Here is a 24,765-nt window from a genome sequence, read left to right as displayed (position 1 = left end):
AAACCATATGAAAGTGTGTTCCGCGTGTGGTTAGCTGGAGGCTGTCATCAATCTACGTGAATGGAAGCGGAAAGAGGAGTAGCTTTTGAATGGCAATTTGGAACAGATAAATCAAAGAGCTTCGCCTTCATTGAACATGACTGAGTCATACAGAAGGTGGAAGAAGGAAAAAAATAAACATGCACTAAATTCAATCACAACTTGCTCGTCACACACAACTGTGTTTCATGCAGTGTGTTGGACAGAAATGAAGGGACTGTATACAGGCATGGGAGTACTTTGCTAAGATAATGATGTTGACTTCGCAATTCTTATCAAGGGCTATCAGTAGACAAAATGGAATGCTTAAAATCAGGCATTGAACGTGAGCAGAAACAGTCATGGAAGTTAAATTAGGTGCCTGCTTACTGACATGCTTGAGTATACCAGGTAGAGCTGTAGATTCCTACTCCGATATAGGCCAACCTTAAAAAGTCAACCATTTACAAACCTTGATCTCACAGATGATCCATAATTCTCACACACTTAGAACAAGCATAAAAGGGTGACAACTACTGAAAGATACTGATACGTGTTTGGAGACGCACAGTATACTACTTACAGCCGAGTGAAAATGTGCATGTACCATTATTTTCACAGGGCTTATTTGGGCTTTACAAGCAGTGTTCTGAAGATGAGCACACACCTATCAGGGGCATAAACTTTGCTGAATAAACTCGCTGAAAAAAAAGGATTGCACATTTCTTCTTGGGTACTGAGCGGCACTGCTCTATAACAGGATTGAGGTTCATTTCACAGCAATCTCCACTTTTATCTCATTTGTCTATATCTCAAGAGAATACTTTAAAAACATTAATTTTATATGACGCAGATGAACGTATATTACCTTTGCTATATCCTCTTGGAATGCCACCAAGTTCAAGTACGATATATTGACCAGATCTGGACCATAGACAACAGTTATCATTCGATTTTCCAGTCGACCTCCAAGGTTCCCAGCATCCAGCAGTTCGCGCAGTTTTGGATCCTGCAGGTAAATACATTACAAAAACAGTTAAAAGTCTTTTGCAAACACTTATGTTAAAAGAGGTATTTTTTAAAAATATTTCCATTTTGAAAACTTGTGTTATTTTGAACATTTTAAACATGACGGAACTAGGTTCTGATCCAGTTAATTATTCATTAAAATATTTAAAGTTATTAACCTCGGATAAAAAGACAATGACCGCTGTAAATCCTTCAAAGCCCCTGAGCTCTGTATTGGTACAGTGCAGACTAAAAGCTGTCCAGTTGATGCCTGCACATTCCTATTCTCAGCTATTTTGTCTCATAAGATAAGCATGCGTAAGCTGGTTTGCTTGTCAAAATAACAGTATCTGTCCAAAGGCGACTGGCCTCAGCAGAGACATTCTCTCTAATTTCAATGGCTTTTAGATAAAGCTCAAAATGAGAACTTAGTTTTGCCTAAGGAATTGAGAAGACTGGAATTAACTGCCTTAAACACTATGAAATGAATAATTTTTAATGGTGATGCCCTCTTCTTTCTTCTTCGTGGCCAAAAGGCCCTGTATTATTTATATTCCATTTATATTTAGTTTTCAGTCTTTTTTTCAGGTTTATATGCAATATAGAAATTACTACATTACATTTCTGTGAAGGAAAAAGATATTCAATGATTTTTATCGGCTAACAATAGCCTGAACCTCAGCTTCATTGGTAGCATAAGCACGTGAAAAACAATTTCAAGCGATTTTGCAACTCTACTAGTTTCTATTTGGCTGCAGCATTTCCATGAAACACACTCAGTGGTTTTTCAAACTAAGAAAACTGCTCGGTCCTTGGCCTCAAGATGAAGTTTATAAAGGCAAAGACAGATGAAAAGAAGCCCTGCATGAGTGAATTCAATCCTTTGAATAGGGCCAGTAGAATTTGAGAGCTCAGGTTTCCTAAAAGGCAAGATTTTTCAGTCTGGTACAAATACTAAAAAATGGCCAGCAAATAGTATCACTACGGGATGACAGATTCTGTGTAGAGATCAAACCATTTCAAAACTGACACAAATATATCTTGCAGCTTACGTTTCACTCTCACGTGAACCTTTGCCCCCCACTGTCTGCATATGTTTAGTGTTCATGGTACTTCTTAATATTTAATAACTTTTGAATAAGAATCTAAATCTCCACCGACCGATACAAATCGAATTTAGTGTAACAGGATGATAAGCTTAAGATGATGAAAAGGGCTATTTTTCACGGATCTCGCAGGAAATCCTATATCGACAAAAGGCATCTCCTGGCTGGTATCCTATCTGCTTGTAGGCAATGGAGCTACACATCCATTCACCAAATAGCTCCCAATGTTTAGGAGAGCATTTTGAAGTCTGGCATATAAACTGGAAAGAAACTACAAGGCTGTCTCTCATAAAATGCTGAGCCTCATTAAATACTGGGTACGATGGCAAGTATTGCAGGAAAACAGAATAATCCTATTTGAGGGTTCTGTAAAGAAGGAATATGATTGTGCTCCGAGACAAAGAAGATTTCATGGGTAAACAAGTTAATGACAGGCTTTCACATAAGAGAAAAACAGAAGAGGGATATAAAAATAGTAGTTGCATTCCAGAGATGGGAATTTGAAGGAGAAAGACAAAGAAATTGTGTTAATTTTACATCTAGGAGAAAAGCTAGAGAAATGCCCTGAAGATGCTAAGTTAGTGATGGTGTCATTACTAGATGGGTTACTTTCGCTTTTGTTTACAGGCTGAACGTTACAAAGCGCTGTTTAATTTCTCTGGGAGATGAGAACTCATCTGCTTTTTACTTTCTACCATCTCAAACCCAAAATCAGACTGATAAATGCTTCTGCTGAAGGGCCTGTCTGGGAAGAGCATCATTCTGAACTCAAACTGAACAGGACTGTCTATCTGGTTTTATTCTCTTTCACATATTTGTCATTCCTTTCTTCTTTAACCTGAGTGAACCTATTGCTCACAGCTTCACTCTTGGTGATGAAATGCAATCGTATCAACAAAAGAAGAAAGAAGATAACCTTTTTCCTTCGTATTTAGAGTCAGCTATAGGATGTCTCTATGATGGATCATACTCTAGTTAGTCCCAGATACACATTCGCTATGCATCACAAAATAAAAAGGAAACATATTTGAAATGGGATGTTTTTCCAAGGCAAATTCATCAAAAGAGAAGTTATCTGGGACCGGCTCAGTAAGGTTTTTAAAAGTGCAAACTGGCCAATCAGGCAATTTGAGTATGAATTTGGTCTTCCAAATCATAGGATTTTTCTCCAGGTTTGAAAGGCAAGCAATTAGACAGACCACCCTCTTTGAATTGCTGGGTTTGCATGAGTAAAATGTTGAGTTCTTCTATTCCGTTAAAGACTTATCTAACGAAGTTTGACACACACGGTCCCTTACAGCCATACATTATCTGGCTGCCACCCCGCACCTATCAGTAAAGGGCACACGCTGCGTATCCCAGGCTATCTCAGTGTAACCTGCCGTGTGCTCCACAGACTTAAAATAGATATTTTTATTATACGTGCAGTGGAAAAGAATGATTTTGATATAACAGGATTTATACCCCTTTTTGACCACTGCCGTGGGTGTATTTGCCCTTTAAGGGTGACATCTGCATTTCCATTTGTCAGTGACAACTTAGCCCTTAACTGATGATCTTGGTCATATTCTTTGGTTCTTAGATCTGAAACTTAGATACCAAAACACACTGTCAGCTCTTCACATTCCTCACAAACAGCTCTGCTTCCTTATTACCACACTTAGCTGCAAAAACTACTAAGGAGATGAGCAAAATATCCTTTATCAAAATCTTGAAGACTACCGAAGCTCTACAAATCAAAGCCCTTTGTAAAATGTCAGCAAGTTTTCCTGTGGAGATGATAGGAAAGCACATGGGAAAAAAACAAAGCAGCAAGACCAAATTTAGGTTCTTTTATGTAAATCGGATTATTTTGATAATTCCATTTTGAGGAATGAGACTGAAAGTCTGCTGCTGTTTGGAGCTGCATTTGATATACTGGCTCACAAGCGGACAGATTGGTTTTTGGCGTAAGCTCTTTGCTAGACTGGGGCCTTATGATGAACATATTGAGCTCTTCGAGAGACATTCAGGAGAATTATACCTATTAAATATCGATTATAGACTTTTTTTTAACACCTGAGCTACCAAAGCTCTATCATGTCAGAGAACACGTCCATGGGATGCTCAATAAACAGCAGGCTATTGACAATGCCCACCCAACTCAAGTTCCCTTCATAGTGCAATAATTTAAGTCTGCCTTGATGTTTTCTGACAAAGCAGCATCCTTTCGTCTCTTTTACTCACAAGGTCTAGGTGTTGGCCTGCTTTTTTCCTTCCATTAAAGTTTATCAGGAGCTTCAGCTCAAGGACTGGAGCTGCCTGAAGACTTGCCCTGAAACCACGTCAGGAAAGCCCGTGTTTCTGACTGGACACCTCTGTGGTTAAAGGGCTGTCAGATTCCCAGAGGGAAATGCAAATTGTGGGCAGGCAAATACAGAGGAGGTGACAAGGATAGTACTGGCCGCACAAATAGCTTTAAAACCCGTTAAAAATAAGATTAACCATATCAAATTGAGGCAAGAGTTGGCCAGAGGACTATCTGCTTGTTTGGTAAAAAGCCCTCCCTATTCGTTTTTGCTGTCTTGACAAAACTGTCAAAAGAAAATATACCTTAAATCAATCCCAAACTGAAATAGAAAATAGGAAAAATTAGCCAGAAACATGAAAAAAAAAACCAAAAAACTTTATCGATTTCCTACAAAATTCATGAATAAACGCTGAATAATGATGTTTTGTTAGAAACAAGGATCCTGCAGACAGATGGATAAAAATAGATTTCAATCCGTCTTCCACAACTTTCTCCTGTTGTATTTTCCTTTCACTGGAAATCATAAAAATAACGTAAACTTAAAGAGGCTATTCAGCCACATTAGTGACAATCTCCGGGAAGACTGCTTTCAGCTGTGGTTGGTATTAATAAACGTAGCTCTTAACACTTAAATTCCAATTAATGTGTGCTCTGCCCATTACAGTAAATGCTGTAACATCTTTTAATAGTATCCCCATCTCTTTAAACTTTTCTCTGAGAACTTGCAACACACCATCTGTCTGGGAAAATTTTCTGTTTGTTTAATACATTGCCATACATACATATATATATACATATACACAAAAGGCTGCCATGCAGTTCAGTAAACCTCAAATTTAAGCACGCCAAGGGGCAGCAGGTCAGCCAGGGTTTCACCTCAGATGTAAAGTACCACCTTTTGTTACTAACATTTCCCAAAGCTGTGGCACCAGCTCCAAGAGCAGCTGTCTCTGATCCCAAACCTACATTTAACAGTAAGAGATTCTGTCCGGTGCTAAGGGTTTTCCTCAGGGTTTAGCAGTTCCACACGAAGTGATGGTCAAGCTGGGTGATTATCAAAAGACTCAGCCAGAGCTTCTGTGTTGCTAGAACAGTTGTGTAATTAAAGTACTATAGGAAATTTTTTGGTGTTTGAAGACATGAGTTTACAATGCAAACAATCTAAAGGAGTCATTCTAGACTGCATACAGCGCGCTCCTGTGCGTGCAAAATGCCTTACGCTCCCCGGCCCCAAACCACTACCAACTGAAATCATCTTCTCAAGCATCTTATGCAGTAAAACATTAAGATGTCAATTAAATACTTGAGTCCTACTGCAGCCATAGGTATGAAAGGCATCCCAACGCCTCCAAAAAGTAAATGTCTAAAAGAAAAAAAGTGCCCAAATAAACCCCCAGCAAATCCTACACACAAACTGGGTGTTTATCAGCTACTTTCATGACTGCTGTCAATCTGACTTGCAATTTCCAAATGCCTTCTGTTTCTGGTACTGCAAATATGTCACACTCCTTACTTTAAAACACTGTATTTAATGAAGCAAAAGTTTCAGACAAGCAGGGTTGGGTGGAACTGTACATGCTGCTGTAGATTTTTGAACTACATTACACAGCTATACGAGTACTTCAGAACCCCCTAGGCTCTGCATCATAAACCCAAATTGTTATATTTGTGTCTGGAAAACTTCAAGACTGGAGAGGTTCAAAAAACTGGCAATAGAGTTTTATCTTAGATCCTGGCTCATCAGAATAAGATTTCCAAGCATTCAAAACTGCATTCATATTTTTCTAGCTCTTTATGTATCCCAGGAGAGGGGAGATGGGGGAAAAGAAGCATAATTAGATAGCTATGTATGCAAAGAGCTTTCCAGGAAACACTCAAGTTTGTGCTTAAATTAAATGAAGAACCTTGCTAAAATAGAACCTTACATTGTGACTCTGTCGAAGGCAAAACTCCCACAGATTTTTTATCCTCAGAAATGCCTTATCACAGAGTGTTTATCAACAAAAACGTATATAAATACAAATATATAGAGAGAGCATGTATACTTCATATATTTGACCCAGTTTTCAAAATACCAGATCTTAACACTTCAAGCACCAGGTAAGTAGCTGTAGTATGTGTAGCACGAATAAGAAACACTAAGTTTCTCTTAAAATCAAACTACTTACCCCTACGGCTAGCTAAGGACTTCAGCAGACTTCCCAAGCCCCGACTCCACTCAGTTGATCCAACTGACCTCCGCAGCGCAAGCTGCCCAGCACAGAAGACCAAATAAGGGTAGGAATTACTTTCTAATTCCTATTGAAGCAATTTTGTACCCTCTCTGGTAGCTAAAGCACCCAGTTCTGGTCTGCAAGACTTCTTGGGTCCAGGATGATACTTGAGAGTTGCTTCTTTGTCTCTACAGGTTAAGTGTCTCCTCTCATCCGGTCGCTTCACCAGCTTCTACAGCCAAGCAAGAGGTGAAGGACCTCCCTCGGGAGGTACTTCCCCACCTGTGTCACAGAGGAATAAATCACCCACCTGACGGTCTTTTCTCTGCCTATTGAGCACACGAGGTGCAGGTGCAAGCCATTTACTGGAGATGGCTAATTTCAGGAGGTGAGACAACCCCACAACAGCACAAGCCCAAAACTCTTCTTGCAAAGGGGCCGTTGCTCTGCATTGCACCTGAAGCAGCTGTGAACTGCTGCGGTGCACCCGTGTGACCCTCAGAAACAAAATGCTCTTGCTAACGGGATTAAATTTACTGTTAACAATCCCAACACAGATTCAAAGCTGGTTCAAATACCCTTTCTGTCACACATCGCCTAGCAACAGTACAGGACTAGGAACTTCCCATCAAGTGGATTGACAGACTCATCTCTCAAAGAAATGCGTCTTCCTTCTCTCTCTCCTTCCTTTGTTGAGACCAAAGTCAAAACTATCAATAGTTTATCTTTCAGCAATCCCTTTCACCGATTAAAGAGAATGTCCATACATGGGAATCACACCTACAAAACTCAACGACAGGATTTTGTCTGTCTTCCTCAATGACAGTCATGTGAAATGAATATACTCCAATTATTACATCAAAGATACTCAAAACAGTGTTCTCCAAACTGTCTTTTCTATTATTACACAGAATTCACAGGAAGTTTGATATTTAAGTATGTTCATTTATATAACCAAGCCATTCTTACCAAATTCATTATCATTAAACCACAAATACATTTAGTCCAACAAAGATAAAAACTGCACTATGGTTTTTGATATAAATATTTCTTCACGCATTTCACAAAAGTGTATCAGATCAATACAGGACCAAATATATTTGCAAATACTTCTGTGAAATTTATTCTCATTTCTAGGGTTTCAGAATGGGTTCCAGATTTTGCGGGATATCGCCGTAACTACCTATGCACGGAAATAGAGCCAATATCTTGTTTAAACCCCCCAGTCTTCAAGATACCATTTTGTGCACACTAAGTCAGTGTGTACAAAACCAAAGGATGTTTCTCTCAAAGGATCTCTCAATAATCTAAACTGGTCTTAAATTGACCATCTGCTCAGCTAATGCGGTGGAATATTTCTGGAGTATAATGCAGTATTAAGTAAAAGGAGTCAGAAATGCCTTGGACAGTCTGGCTGTGAAGATGGAGATCAGAGACACCCAAGGCCTTCTAGAGCAGATCTTGCTTGGTACCTGCAACAGTGAATGCCTCAGATATAACTAAAATCCAAGGGCTTTTCTTCCCAGAGAAATTATCAGGGATGAAAGGATATCATAAATCATACATCAGTCAATCCTGATTTACTCTCTCTGTGAAATACTTACTCCAGAAAAACCATTGCTTTTCCCAAAATAGCTTAATCCAATTCCATGCTTGAAGTGAGAACATCAATACATCCAGTTTACCAGGAACAGGTTATGAAAAATAATAAAGCTACTTCTTTTTCTATGATGTACAACTTTTGAGGAAGAGAGCACAGGTGCCGGCGACAAGCACACTTTTCTTCAGTAGAGAAACAAGGGGTAAGCAAACTTACACCTGCACGAATGATATCTACCTTCAGAAAGGACTGCATCGATATTCATTTCCGAATGTAATTCTAACTCTGAGCTCTGAAAATGTGAGGTGAATTCAGAGATTTCATGTTGACTTTCTACAACAACCCACAGTACAAGGCATGGGATATTTCAAAACATAACATGTTATTAATCAGTATGTTTATAATACTTATGGACACCCAAAAAACCCCGTTGAGTGTTATTGTCAGCAGCCGGGTGAAGGGGACAGAAGCATCCTTAGCAAGTTTGCAGAGGACACCAAGCTGGAGGGAGCAGCTGATGTGCTGGAGAACAAGGCTGACAGTCCCCTCCAACCTACACTTTTCTACGACACCATGATTTCTGTACCAGACACGACCACTTGTGTTACAAGCGTTTACTGGAGACAACGCTACGCACTTACTGACAGATGCTCAGCACCAGCTTTGCTGAAGATGCTATTTCTCCTCACAGTACAAAGTCAGATTGGCTTCTGGGGAGAAGGAGGGGTATATACCCAAATAATGAATTCAACTTCAATGCTGCATTCTGTGAAAACAGGATTTTATATAAAATACAAAGAGGATGAATTGTATGTGCTAAGGAAAAGCCTGTGGACAAAAATAGGGCCACCTCATTCCTCTTTTTCTGACCTTTCTCACAGTTCAAGTGATCCAAATCCAGCTTCCTTGGGTCTCATGCTCTCATGACAGAACACTAAGCAAATACTCAGCCTGCATATTTGTTTAGTTGTCCTTATAAACCTCCGTATTCCTCGGATTTTTTTAGGTTCATGGTATTTAAGTTTTAAATTGGTTGCAAGACTGTGTGTTCTAACAAAAAACAAGTGACAGTATAAACCATCTAAGTAAAATCAGACCAAATGTGGTACTTTTCAGTCCTTCTGGATGTGGTTAACGTGAAAGTCACAGTGTGCATCTTGATTTAAATAACGATTTTAAAAACGCAAAGTACCTAGAAGCTACAACCATGCACAATCTCCCTCTATATTTTTCTAACTCACTAACATCTTTATCAATTTGTATCAGCTGCAGATGGTTCATTATTTTAAAAATGACCTTTAAGCACACACATTTCCTTTCACCGCTTTTCCTTTCTCGGAATACTTTGAGATTTTCTTCAGTATAATTTTAAAGGAAGAGATGAAGAGACAGCGGAGAAAAGAAACTTCTCTCATTTTCATGTTACTTTTGTTAATTCATTTTCTTTGGTCTGTATGAGACTATTGGAACTATAAAACGTCTTCAAATGAAATGATTTCTACAGCAGGTCGCACAGCACGTAAGGACAGGAATATCTGGAACAACAGCTTAATTTTCACTTATCTGTAAATCTCATATGCATTGTTCTTCCAATTCTGAATTGCCGCGTAGAGTTATTTTAATAGGGTTACTTCAGGGGCTGAGGTACAATCAGCTATTCATCTATATATCGTTTGTAAAAATCTAAGATGCTTGTAATGAGTTGAATGAGAAGTATTGTGTGAATGGCCACTCTGCTTTTCAGAGTGCTCCATAAAGGCTGCAGTAGGATCACTTGCATTTTAATGCATTTTTTTAGCTGGTGGAAGTATGTACATCCAGACGGGCTGTAATGCTGAATGCACCAACTACGCCTCGTATAAAAATAACAGATGAAACACAGAAAGCTATAATTGAAAACATCTGACTAACGAGCTGTTTATTATTGCAACGTTTCAGTCACACACATCAGGAGGAAAAAAAGAAAAAAAAAAAAAAAGAGATATCCTGCTTGGCCAAGCTACCATTATTTTGCTCACCTGCGTGTGAGCTGTATGTTTAGCTATAATTTTTTCAGTCATAAAGTCATACAGGATGCTTACTGGTAAAGCTTTCCATTTACCTGATTTTAATTATTGCAAAAACCCACTATTCCCATTACCTTTATGTATTTAATTCTAGGAAACTAATTTGCAGTATAGCAAAGAAAAAGAAACCATTTCAAAGATGACGCAGCAACAGTTGTAATTTTTTCCTTCTCGTACTGTACCAGATACTCAGCTCCTGCAAATGGGACCACCAGCTTACAACAGACTCTTAATGGAACATCTATTTAACTAGTGACTGCCAACGATAAGTTCTCGTGCACTGTCACTTGTCACAAAACCTTCACTACGTCTTATTACCTATCAGTAACAATAATTCAGAAATAAAAAAAATCTATTTAGACTCTTTGACATTTGAAAATTGGTGCAAAATTAGCCAGCGCAGATGACCTTATTTCCTGCAGATCTCAACAGAGTTGTCCCGGCTCACGGTGACTGTCCAGCTCAATGGGAACGGGAGCCAGGGTACCACAAAGGCAAGGGAGCCCTCGGTAGCTGAGTGGTGCCTTGACTCTGAAAACATAACTACAACCATAAAATCCGCTAAAAAAGCCACATGGCAAAATCATACAGCAGATGCCAGCGCTTCGGATGGCAAACTTAAGAGAGAGGAAGTCATCTATAATGAGAACAAATGATTTAAGATTGCTTTTTAGAAGCTGGTCGGCTTCAATTTATTCCAGAGAGGATGACCTTCTGCAAGTACATTTTTACTTTTTATATAAACGTCTAACGAAAAAAAGACTAGAAACAGATTCCTGTTTTAGAAGACAATATGACTACTGAAAAAAAGAAGTAAAATCTATAAGGAGTATGAGTAAGAACTACAAATATGTTTTTTTGGCTGAGAGAAAGAGAGAAAACTATGAATAAATGCAGAAGCTGGATTTGGGTGGTTGTATGACATATTAATTTTACTACCTGTGAAAGTACAGGAAACGTGTTCAGTCATTGCTAGGAAAAGAACATCCAAATACTAATGGCTTTGGCAGGCAGCTGCAGAGAGAAGGAATTCTTCAAGGGATGCCATGGACATTATTTTAAGCAGTTGGGTTTGGATTCTATCATTTTGAGAAATAATCGATGAAGGGGATATAAAAGGGGTGGCTGAATCGCTCTGAGATCAGACTCAAAGAAGAACGCAACACATCAACTTGGAGAACAGTCCTGATGGAAATCCCAAGTACTACATACTTGCGAGCAGCCAAACAACGTGAGAATACCAAGATAAGGATGACAGAAAATCAGCACAAGAAGAAAGATACGGAAACAGTCTCAAAAGAAAATGGACTATATGGCATGAGGTCCCCACGAAGAAACACCCAGATGCAGACACTTTGACGCGGTGAGCAACTTTGTGCCTCTGAATTATTCACGTGTGTTATAGAACCAAAATTCTCTCATAAATACATGCCTATAAGTTTGCAGGTACGGAGCATTAAGACAACTATATTTGGAAGTAGTGTCAGCAATAATTCCCAACTTGGTTCTTCAAACTACTCTGTTTCTATTAGTTTTTTCTTACAGTTCACTGGAAAAGCAACAGGGACAATAGTTGTCGCTCTTTAAAAAGCAGCCAAAGGATGTTTGCCACCTCAAAGCCTTGCACGATTTTGAAACCCCTTGTCTAAGTACCAGTATCGGTTGATGCACCGAAATGAAGAGAGAACTGGAATTCTGCATTAACTCACACCCTTAACAACTCTCCTCACTTCAAAGAGGTTAACCTGGATTTGCAGTAGTTGAGAAAGGGTAAAAAATGACAAAGGAAGTTCAACAGTTATTAATTATTTTTAAATGTGCCTTCTACAAACCACGGCAGCTTGCAAAGAATTCAATTTCTTACATTTAGAAGGTGGATCAGCACTTCTCTTCCTAATATCACTTGCTAAGTGCCAGAGAGACTTCTAGTTATCCAAGAATTTAATGAACTACATCCAACAATTTAAGGCTGTTTCATTTAGATAAGAGGCTTTCCAACTTAAAGGATAAAACAGCCTTCAAGACAGTGGAAAATAAAACACATTTTGGTGTGTATAAACTACCCAAGCAGTTAGTTAAGTCTAAAAATGACACTTGAGCTGGGGGAAGCCGAGTAAATAGGCTTGGCATGCAGAGCGCACGGGAGGCTGGGAAGTCCTGCAAGAACTCCAGGCCACGCATTGGGCTCCCCTCCTTTGCCGCATTTCCCAAGGATCCCCAGCGGAGCATTCAGCCGAGCAAAACTATGCACTCCAGGGTTTGAGCAAACTATTTCTGGTAGGTTACGAAGTCCAGTGCTTTTTAAAAAGGGGATTAAAAATATTTTGCGCACATAAGATTATGGCACCGAGGGTACACTTTATCCAGTTGGATCCTTTCCAACGCCTCCGTGGAAAAACAAGTAGTTACAATGCATGCAATTTGGAAAGGGATATTCTGCAAATAACACAATATCCTACATGTCACTTCCCCAAAACAACATCATTTGACGCTACGGGTATTAAAGTTTGCATAAAGATGTATCTTAAACGGACACTAACTTCAAGACAGAATTTAATAGCTTCTCTAAAACATTTCATTTCTTTTTTTTTTTTTTCATTCAGTCTTATCAGACAAACCAAATTGCATAAAGCATTTGCCCACAGAAAACATTAGTGAAAGACAACGGTCCTTTTGACGTGATGAACCAGCGAGGTGTAATATCAGACCACACTCGCTCACCACACGAATGCTAGTCGGCAAACAATTTAACATGACATTTAAATATACTAAAAAATGTAAGATGTGGCCTTTGCTCTGGAAGACCTCTGCGCCTCTGAAACACTCCTTTGTCTCTCCAGCTAAGGTGGGGAACAGTTGTATTCACCGAGCAAAGCCAATTTCAACAACAATCGACTGCCAGCAAGGAGCAGGAGACAGGAAGATGGGCTGAAAGTGCAGCAATTGGGGGAAGATTGATGAAGCTGGGCTTTAGGCTAAAGCTGAAAGGATTTAAGGGTTTTGGATCAGACCGTCAGGGAATGAAACGCGCGGTTAAATCCCTGATGCGGCAGCTTACTAAAAGTTGTTATCCAGAAACACACACAACTCGTTCTCTGTGCAACAAGCTGTAGGATCAAGCAAAGACAACTTGACCCTGACCTCCAACAGTAACCGTCATCTGGCTCTACCACACAGTTCTTATGTTGTACAGCACACATTATTATAATGCATTAATACCTTGCATTTCTTGAGTTCTTCCCCCCCGCTCCCCGCCTTTTCCCCTGTTCCTTTTAACAGGAAATAAGGAAACAAACACAAAGCCTGGGCATCTCTTGTGATAACGGAGGTCAAAAATACTGCATTTCAGTGGCTTCATTTCCTCCCTGTGTAGATTGAGATTTTCTCTGTTTTGCTTCTCTTAAAGTCTACTGAATTTCTTTTTTCTCATACTGCCGTCAACAGCTCTTGCCTCACTGAAAGTGTTAACACAGAAGTCTTTTTTTCTTTAAATCATTTTTAGAAAGAGAAATAAATGTATGCTCCATACTGACACATCTAAATAGACTCTGAAGTGATGAAGCTTATAACCTCATTGCATTAATAGGAACAGAGTTAAGACTTTCCTTTTCTTGCATGATTACGTAGCCGAGGATGCTGCTTTGAGAAGCCAGAAGAACCCAGCCCCATATTGGCTTACAGTAGGAGTGCATCTTGCAATTGAAGACGGCACAATGCCCTTTACGTATTTATACCTCCTGGAATTTAACAGCATCAGGACACGGCTGGCTAACAATTCTGTCCGCATGGCAGTGCTTCCCATTGACCGCACCCGAGGCCCCCTCATCGTGCAAGGAGTTTGGGAGGGGATGCTGCCGTTTAGCCACCCCACACCAAGCGGCTGGGGGCTGGTGTCATATCGTATATGTATATATGTATTTTTATTTCTTTATTCCCTCCTCCTCCAGTGCAGCCTTTCCACTGCTGTCACTATTTTCTCCTCTCGGGCGGTGCGGGCGTTACCATGTTCTTTTTCTTTCTAGCTATAATGTCTCCAAAGACAACGCAGCGGTGACATCTGTATGCCTCTGCTAGGAGGCAGAAGTAACATCTCTTAGGTCTGCTAAACATTTAAGTACCCTTTGAAGATTTATGAAGGTGACAATTTCAATTCTGTGGAGATGCATGCGACTGCTGAACGCGGTGTGTATAGAAAATTATGGAGCAAACGCTCCGCTGGTGTGAAATAATGGCATCTGTTTGCCCCGGGTCAGAGCCCCACGTCACTTCCATATTGAATTGCAGACTTGGACTGCTCTGGTCTAGCCTTATTATTGAACATAAATAGATCCTAAGAGCTAACGCGGTACACTGCATTTCTGTTCTTTGCAATATGTACGCAACATACAATATTACCCTGTTGGTTTACAGCACATAAGAAATAGTGTGGTGTTTAGTTATTTTTATTTTTTTTTTACAGCTACAAAAAGCCCATGGAAGCTTTCTGTAATTTTCTGTTACATTTAACTTTTCAAGGGAGGCTTATTATAGACAACAGAATCCCAACAGTACTTTGAAAAACTCTTCCAAGTCTGTGAAATTGGATCGTTACAGCAGCCTTGCTAACAAGGCTACCTGGAATGACAGAGAGTCCCAACCACTAAGACACATAAAACCAGTGACTTACCCCATGAACAAACCAACCACAGCTAAAAATCTTGTGTGCAATGGATTGATACTATAAATAGAGAGATCAATAGTGCCCGGAGTCAGTCTGAATGCTTAAATTAATGACTCCCTAAAATAGCAGTAATACAAGGCCACGTGGCACATGCTGGTACCTACCGGAGACTATACAGCGTGAGCAATACAAGGTCTAAGTCATCTAGGGACCTTTTTTTCCCCTTTTCCACATTTTTCATACCATTTAGGTACTTAAATAAATCGGGGTTTGATTTATTTCTTTGGTTGGCTTTTTTGAAAAAAGGACCTAAATTCATGTCTTTGGCAAGCTGGAATCCTTTGAGAATGTTGTATATTATTTGTGTAATAAAAATATATATAGTATAATATATATTTTTATATAACATAATTTATATTGGCGCCACAATCTGGTTTTAATCTTTATACACTGGAGGGGTGCTCGTGGCACCTGCCCCTTTCTGGGACCGTTTGAAAGCGGCTACTCACTGTGCAAGCACAAGGAACAACAGGGAGTAAATTCTCAGCAAAATTTTGATTTTGTTTTTAATCCTGTCTCATAACAGAGCTACTGGAGGAAGGGAACAACAATAAACTTTTGAAGGAGGGCTCAACGTAACATTGGGAAACTTACTACTTGGGCAGGAAAAAAGCGCAGCCTTACACCTTCCCTTGGAAAAATACTGTGCCTGATAAAACAAATAGTGAATGGAAGTATGCCGGAGCAAAGTTCTGGGCAGAATTCCCACAAGAAATGTATTTTTGGCTTATCAAGTTTCTAATCTGTCTTTTAAGCCAGGCTACTGAATAGGTATAAATCTGAATGGTACGCAGCTCACTACGGAGACTACCGTGGATGTCATCCACCCAGATATCTGACCCGCTGAGTCCTGTGACTGCAATTCTAATGAGACAGGAGCTTGTCTGAAAGCAGAACCGTAATGTTTCAGATGGATTTAAAAAATTTCAAACAAACACAACCAAACAAAACCCCCTCCAAACTACCACCGCTGTTATTTTCAGTATTATCCAAAAGAATGGAGAAATTTAAATAAATAATGGAGAAAATTTAAATTATACAAAGTTAGGATGATCGACACAAATAAACTTACTACTGCCCCCAAACCAGTTTGCTATAGCCTACTATTTTGCTGGAACCTTTAACACACACATCTTAACGCCACAGATTTAGTTTCTTGATGTTTTCCATCATTTAGCACCATCAGGGAAGGTTACAGCCTAATCTGATACAGGTTTTCTCTGCCAGCCCTAAATAAAATGGAATTTCCATGTTCTTCATTTTATCTTTGCTCAGTTTTCAGACTCTGGAAACTTGATCTTTATTTTTTTTGATACCATGCCTGGCCTGTCATTCTCTGAAAACAAGCGTAGTAGAGAGAGTCCAAAGAGCAATACCAACGTCACTCCTCCTAGCAGCAGCTGCAGGATCAGCTCCCCCTACGAGCCATAAAGCCACCCTATTGCCTCATTGGATGGACAGGAAAACATTAGCTCAAAATTAACAGTATGTTGGAATAAATAAGAAAAAGTGTTTGATTTTTTTTTAACACACATTTCCTTTAAAAAAGAAGTACTTGCAAATGGCAAGTCTACAGCAATCCAAGATGAGAAGAGCGTTGGGTCAGTTTTTGCCTCAGTGCCTGACTCTTCTGCTGCCATTTGCAAGCCATTTGAATTGTTGTTTGCTTCTTCCATCTGCAGAACAGGTCTAAGACACCAGCATCTTCTGTCAAGGGCCCAGGGATCTACAAAGCTGGAAAGCACTATGTAAGCTCTTCATTCGTGTGGTACCTTCCAACGAAGAGCTCCATTCTTGACAGATTTCAAGTGCATTAATACCTAACAACACCTTCCTCCACCTTCCTGACTGTGCCTCTTCTCAAACTTTCTCGTCATTTCTTCAGGTTTTGCTCTTTGGACCTTACTCAGCCTATATGAACTTTGGGGTAACAAATCTATCTCTATCATTTTTCTTAGAAGTCAAAGAACATCATGGCCCAATCCTTAGCTGTTGGCCGCACTCGCTCGAAGACTGTGAGGGGAATGCTCATCAGAGAGACAGTTCTCCCACATCAGTTATTTGGTGTTACATGACAATACTTGAATGCCCTCGATTCCCTGGGCTCCCACTGGAGTCAGAAGCTTGGCTCAGATCAGACCCTTGCGGTGCCATACATGGAGGCTCTGCTCGTTCTTTCAACAACCTATGAATTTGACACCAAGTTCATGCTCCAGCGAAAGGAATGAAATAGATGGATAAGGAAAGGACAGAGCACAACAAACTTATATGCTTTTTACTGAACTCAGTACAGCCTCTACCGATACGCCAGTGCCTTGACATGTGGTAGCTGCTCCGGAAGGATGGTGGCTGACTTCATGAATGAGGAAGAGGAACTAATGAACCGATCTCAGCTAATTTTGTGATAAGGAGAAAACTGAAATTTTGCACTTCAAAAAATAAGGAAGAAAAAGACTTTCTTAGATATATCAACATGAGTTTTCTGCTGCTTCTCTTGAGACCTTCTCCAAGATCCTTTCCAGACAATGAAGTATGCTTACTGTTTCAAAGGAAAACAAATGTCTACCCAAAACCAAGTTCATATTTTTTAAAAGCTCAGAGCAACTCAACATGCTTTTTCCCCTCAGATCAAGTGTCAGCAGCAGTTGAGCAAATACCTGACCATAGCATATTTTATTAGATCAACTGTCAGGCAAATTCGCTTTTGCCTTTTAAAAAATCCATGGCCGCACACAAACGAAAAAAAAAAAAGAAAAAAAAGAAAAGAAAAATATGAATGACTTTTCTAGGTGGATTTTTATGAATGTTGCTTAAAAAAGCTTACAAATTCTAAGTTAATGCCATTAATGGAAGCACTATGCAAGTGGACTTAAGAGCTGCTGAATATAACATACCAATATAGCCTAGGGACTGGCTGACCGCCTGCGGTGTGAGCAGCCCACGCTGCGGACCACATCCATCTACCTTCTGGTTCATTTTACTGTGTCTGGACAGAAGTGGTATAAAACATTTACAAGGTAATGCAGCAAAATTACAGAATAAAATGTGAATGTAAAGCTTTGCTCAAAAAAGTAGCTCAAATATTAGTGTACCATGTGGCTCAAGGATCATATACGTTCAGCATGCACTAAAGGACAGTCCTGGCGTTCACCTTGTCCTCCAACCCCTCAAGCCATCAGGTCAGAGGAGCTGCTGGAGCCCACCACAGCCCCCCCTTTGCCTACAGGTTCAGTCTGCTTTCAAAGGAAGGATATGCTCTTAAATTTCACCTTGCAACTACAGGGAACGTAGCTGTGGGATGCTCAGTCTTCCCGCAAAACCGGCATGGCTTTAGGATGCCAATTCTTGTGACGTCCAGGTGTTGTACATGCAAATGTGGTGCCGCCTACCCAGTGAACAGGAAGGGCTCTGTGCAGGACTTCAGTGTAGCGACTAACGGACTTTGAGAATAAAAGAGCATTTGGGATGAACTACACTGGTCCTCTTTGAGAAATGAAGCTGTACCATGGGGAAAAAACTGTATTAACGCTTGGCTTTTGTGAATAATCCCATTGATTTTAACATGAAAGCCTGAATGAGTAAGTCCCGCATTCACATGACAACAAAGAAAGGCAGATGCCCACAGAACACAGGAAGAGTTAGGTAGGTGTGGGCTGCTTCAATGTGATGTTCTTAGAATATAATAGTCATGGGGCGACGGCTTCCCACCGACGCAAGAGTGATTAGGCAATACTGAATCAAGCCATAAAGAAGCAAAATGTCTGCCCCTTCCTCCTCTTGCTTTAACGGTGCTGGTTTCTCTCGTGATCTTTACTGGGACCTTTGCAGAAGAGGAGAATGAATCCAGAATAAGGCCAGAGATAAGTACTACGAGTTGCAGTTTATCACTAAATTTCTGGTCCAACTCCTGTTGATGGTGTAAACCAGGCTGTCCAGTTCAGCCGAACACTGAAGCAGATGCTTAACTGGAGCACCAGAGCAGTCCCATTAAAATCAGTGTACTGCAGATGCACAGGAAAGATACCCAGAAATTCAGCTCGGGGTTTTGTTTTGTGTTTTTTTTTTAAGGAATTTAATTCTATTTACATTTACAGCAAGGACTATTTACATTTCCACTATGTCTTGAACAGGCTTTCATATAAAGACACACAGGTTTTTTGTCTTGTTTATACGTACCTGTATCTGACATATATCTTTTTCAAGGGTGCGACATTTTAATGTGGGTTTATGACATCAGAAATGCTATTTAGAGAAGGGTATACATTTTTGTCAGAGCTCCAATTTAAAAGGAGCTGAAAATGAGTCCTTAAAATCTTTGAAGAATTATATTGCTCAGGTACAAAATACTGAGAAAAGTAATTATTTTTCAGGCAGTATAAGTAACAAATAAGTGGCTTTGATGTTTATAAGACAGTGTTGCTTGCTTTTCCTTTTCCAAGCCTTATTTTAAATATTCCGATTTGAAAGTAGCAAGAAGCCGCCCCATGTTTTTCGACACAAAGGATGAAGTTTTTCATAAGAGAAACAGAAAGGTTTATTTGTTAACGCACATGCTGCCTGGGAAGACAGCAGTGGAAGAGGGGCTGGGGAGGATGGCTCACACGCCTCAGGCAGTTTTTCCAATTAAGATGTTTTTCAAGTATGATGTTTTAATAGACTTTTAACCTGACTCAGATAAACCCGAGACCCAGACCTGCTCTCACCAGGGGTTTGTTCTTGGAATTAATGCAAGCCATCTTCTAGAATGAGAGAAACAATATTTAAGAAACATTAACTCTTAGAGAAGAACTAATTTCCGCACTAAGATTCCAGAATTTGGGCAGCATACTTTGTGGGCAGTGAAGAAATGCTATACATGTAAGATTACTGTCAAGACACCAATGAGTATAAGGAATGCTCTCAGAAGGTTTTTTCAGAAAATAAGGGTTGTGTGTTTGAAGCCGTGTCCCTAATTCACTCCCTTTTATGTCTCACTACTGCAAGATACAAGTATTAACTCTGACTCCTTGGTAAAAATTGAGCTTAATAGGGCAGGGCCCGTCTCCGTGGACTCCTACGGACCCTCAGCCTCACCGAGACTGGGTGGAAGAAGCGGGGAACCCCTGCTCCGCAATCACTGCGCTTTCATCAGGGCTTCAGCACCTGCCCTGAGCAGTGGCTGCCACGCACCCACCTGGAATTCTTTCCCAACTTGTTTCCTAATCTTGCCTGGACCTTTTCTGCCCGTTATTCTTTCTGTATCACTACTTCTCGGCATATGCTTTGCTATCTCAAGTGGTCAGCTTACAGCATACACGAGTCTCCATTAGGCTTTTGTATTGCTGATGGCATGTTTGCGTATTTTAACGGATACTCTCCGCACACTCAGGGACAGCTGTAACGGGAAAATCCACGTAGGCTGGCCCATGTCAAATATGGGCTAAATATCAAATATCAAACCCGTATCTGTGCACTGTCAAAATAAAGAAGGACTATGCCTGCCACACAGTTGGATGGAGACTTCTGTAACCAGCTCTGGCACCGGTTTATTTCCAGGTACACCAGTGTTTATATACACAACGAGAGGGCACATGACTATATATGCCATGCCATAGTTGCAATTTAAAAAGCCAACGTTTGCCAAAAGGTGTCAATTTTTAAATTCATTTTGTGAGACAAAATGGTTGCACCTTAAATAACACCGTCATCTATGATACCATGGACATAAATATTAGAAAGTTAGAGCTTTCAGGGTGCTATTTCTTCTCTTTTTTGTCAAAAATTTCCTACTTGATGCTGTATTTCAGGTCTTTTGTCACGTTTCTTTTAAGAGCCACCACATACTTAATTTGCCTGGATTTCAGCCCATGTGGCTCCCACTATATTCTGTCTTCTGTGAAATTCAGCAGCTGAATCCTCGCCTGCCTTTGGCTGAAAGGAAAATTAAGTATACACCATTTAATCAGCCTACATATGCTACAGTTTTCCGTTACGCTGTTAGGCTATAATAGCTTGGCCTTTATTTGCTGTTACCAGGCTTGTAATTGTTTTTGATAAAATAACGCAGTGTTTGTTCAGTTCTGCAAAATAGAAATACATAAAAATACAAGCCAAAGGAGTTACGTGGACAGCTATTAAGTGGACTTGAGAAGGGTTCAGCAGCTGAGTGCTTCTAGTCACTATCAGATTAAATTAGTATATTTATTGAAGCTCTAAAAGGAGAATATGAATTTTAAAGTAGTTCATCAAAGTATACCAAGTTATTAGAATGTCATTTACTATTATTTATCCACATGTTACTGCACCTCAGTCTTTCTTTAATACTGTTTCCGTTCTACATTCACAACACTGTCAACCCCAAGCATTCAAAAGCCATGAGTCACCTCCCTTTCAATGAAAGAAGCTACTTAAAATCCAGGAGATACGTTATTATTGTTATTGCTCTTCTTGAAAGAGCCTGGATGATTACCTTGGGCTCAATATTTAGCTGCTGGATAGCTAACATTATGGGGAATTAACTTAATTTCATGAAACAGGGTGGCTAACAACTGAGGTTCTTAAATGTTTAATGACCTCAGGAATAGGAACTTTAAGACACAAAATAACTCTTGACTCAGTAGGATCGATTTGAAGATCAGAAATAAGCACATACCTGTACAATTTCCCCCCTACCTACTGCAAATGCCGAACAGGAAAGACAAACATTAAAAAGTCAGGTAATAAACACTTTGAGAACACAGCCAGCATTTTTGCAGCAATTTTACTGCAATTACTTGCTGTTCAGATTCTGCTTAGAGACATTTGGGGATCCGTCCCAAAATTCTTTCCATTTTGTGGTTGCTTTTGACATCTCACAGAAATAATACTTTTCCTATATGTGCAACAGCACATATATATATTAAATAATAGAAGTGTGTAATTTAGTCCCTCAAAGGGAATTTAAAGGTCTCTCCAGTGTCGGAAACAGCATTAAAACTAAGCAGTGGAATTCCTCATTAGACAACCCATAACATAAGCACAAGAATAGAAAACTTTTCATTCAGTAAACCATATGTCCCTAAAAATATCTGGCCTACCACCAAATTATACAAGGTGCAGTTCTCATGCTTTCTTACACAGCATACCAATTATACCGCCATTGTACTCTAATCTCTTATTTTTAGCAATGAATGCATCCATACAAAAAGCCAATTAACTTCTCATCAGCATCTGGCACGGCGCAGGCTATTCTTTTACAGGTAGGCAAAAGCTGACTTTGAATTTTTTTGCCAGCAAAAACTGCTCTAGTGAACAGTACAGGAATATTTATCCCGGTCACTATATTGTTCTCACGTTAACACACTGCCATATCTTGAGATCAAACCGAGAGAATACATTTTAACTACTGAATGGTGAAAAGGTTTTCTGTAGAGCCCACACGCTGCCTCCCTTCCCTTTGGCAGGATGCCTTGGCATTTGATTGCTATTTTTTAAATACTAAAAAGTCTGTCCTGTTATGGCTAAACACATTCCTGAGACAAATGAGAAACCGAAAAAAAAAAAAAAAACCAACCTCAGGATTAAACCAAAGTATTTCAAATCTTACTTTTGTTAGAAAAAAGAACAATGTTATGCCCTGAAAGCCTATGGAAATCTGATTGTATTATTTTCTTCTGTTGATGGCTAGGTTTTTTTTCCCCCTCTGAAAATCTTAGCAATGATGACCCTCATGACTATTTTACTAAGCAATTCAGAACTCACGACCGTTTCCCACACGAAGCCTGTATAACATCTCATAAATTCTAAAATTGCGGTCTTTGCCTCACTAAATCAGCAGGATGGCAACGCTTCTCCCACTATCCACAGGGAACCAGCGCGCTCTTTACAAGGTTTCCACACCGAGCTGGTCACGCTGATTCCAGTGCAAAGGCAGAGGTGGTCACAGCTCCTCAAGCTGCTGCTCTGTCTGCTTCTGCTCCCCTTTTGGATCTCTGCTGATGCAGAAGAGTACCCCAGCAGGTTAAGTAACCCTAAAGGGCATGCTGCTGCTGCTGCTGCGCTGGTAGCTCAGCGGGCTGGCTCTAATTCCCATTTAACTATTTCCAATTTCTGCGTAGCATGATGTAATTTCACAATAATAACTTCAATTTTTCCTTCCTCTTTCCCCCCCCCCCTTTTTTTCCGGTTTTGTTTTGATAACTCCGTGACTTCCCCATTGAAAATCCTGTTTAGTGTTTAAATCTGTGCTATTTCTATGTTCCTGATGTCTGCAGCCTCCCGCGGCACCAAGAAGCATGAGGTATCTGGCAGGTTTGACAGCACGGGTAAAATTGCTACAGCTCACACAGAGTCCCACTGGACGGAGAAGAATGACGACATGACTATCTGGGTCATTACATCTGGATTGTTTTGCCAACATTTCTCATCCCGAAGGCTCTACTTGTCAAAGTTTTCATCAATGATGAGGAACGTTCGGTCACACTGTTCGCCTTTGTCAATGCTGCTCTCTTAGCATTGCCTGGACATTTGTCATGCAAATTTCTAAACTACAAAAAGCTAAAAAAAATGAATAAAAATGTACATTGCTCCACACAGAATTGCAGAAGAAGTAGCCATTGTAAATAAATAAAACACAGCCGAGCTGCACCTAAGGTTAAAACCAGAAAGGTCAAACAAATTCCCTTCATTAAGGAAATTAAGACAGTCTTTGACTGACATGTCTCCGGAATACATTTTCCAACACAGGCAGGAGAAGCTTTGGACAATGGAGGCCTTTAAGTACCTGACAGTATTTACAAAATAACTTACTAAAGGAGTTCAGTGGGTTACTTAATTTCCATGTTTGTTTGTTTGGGGTTTTTTTGTTTGTTTTTTGTTTGTTTGGTCGGTTGTTTTTTTGTTTTTTGTTCTGTTTTGTTTGTTTTTTTTAAGTTAGTGGATGATTTAGATTTCCTTTGGGATATTTTCGCTTTATTTTCAAGGCACTTCCACCCCACTGACTTTCTGCACTGAAATTGTAAAAAAACTACCCCACTGCCTAGGTTGTCTGGAGAGTTTTCAAATACCATCCAGTGACAGAGATTTCACTGGAGTGTTTTCATACACTGCCATGCTTTAAGAGCAGATAAAATAGTGCAAGACCCTAAGCAAGGCTTTCTGTTGAATTCAGGCCAAAAGTCAGGAATGAAGACAGTTTAACACCATGTTAAGTCTCGTCTAACTTCAGGATCCATAGCAATGTCTAATTCAAGCCATCATATTTTTGACATGACTTTTTTATTGCTCTTAAAGTTTAATCTTCCTACAGCTGTGTAGGCTTGAGAAGGCTGGTCCTGTGCTTATCGGTGTCAGTAATTCAAGAGCTTTGACACCAAATAAGATAAATTGGGGAGCTGCACTCAAATAGGTTGGTGTCTATACAGTCACATTACTGTGAAACTATTTACATATGCGTTAGTGACACTTGTTTCATTGTACATACTTTGCCAAAATATAATCCTGGCTTCTCTTGGCATCATGCCTAACCAACTACAAAGTGAAGTATTAAAAACAAGATGAAAGGAGGATAAAACTTCTTAAGGAGACTGATATAATTTGTCCCAAAAGTGCCTGAAGGGAGCTACGGAAAGTGTAGTTACCGCTGTATTGATACGGCTGGTTTTTCCATTTCAGCGTGAATGTTGGTCAAGAAGTAATTCTGCCTGTTGGCAACAGTGTGGATTTTTTGCCTGGGCAAAGCCTGTGTGCTTCTGTCAACATGCCTGAACACAGCCTCCGAAGATCTTT

At 39.9% G+C, this 24,765-nt stretch overlaps 1 protein-coding gene across 3 annotated transcripts in view; it reads right to left on the bottom strand.

Annotated features, from left to right (window-relative positions):
* Positions 1-24,765, bottom strand: part of PLCB1 (phospholipase C beta 1) — a 398,108-nt gene that overhangs the window by 159,087 nt on the left and 214,256 nt on the right. For all 3 annotated transcript variants that reach the window (XM_054197179.1, XM_054197181.1, XM_054197182.1), the window contains exon 4: positions 887-1,027. In XM_054197179.1, coding sequence (XP_054053154.1) covers positions 887-1,027 — 141 coding nt within the window. The remainder of the gene's footprint in view (positions 1-886; positions 1,028-24,765) is intronic.

This window comes from Rissa tridactyla, chromosome 3 (genome assembly GCF_028500815.1).
Source record: "Rissa tridactyla isolate bRisTri1 chromosome 3, bRisTri1.patW.cur.20221130, whole genome shotgun sequence".
Taxonomy (NCBI): Eukaryota; Metazoa; Chordata; class Aves; order Charadriiformes; family Laridae; genus Rissa; species Rissa tridactyla.
The sequence above is the reverse complement of the archived record's forward strand: the minus strand, read 5'-3'. Positions and strand labels throughout refer to the sequence as shown.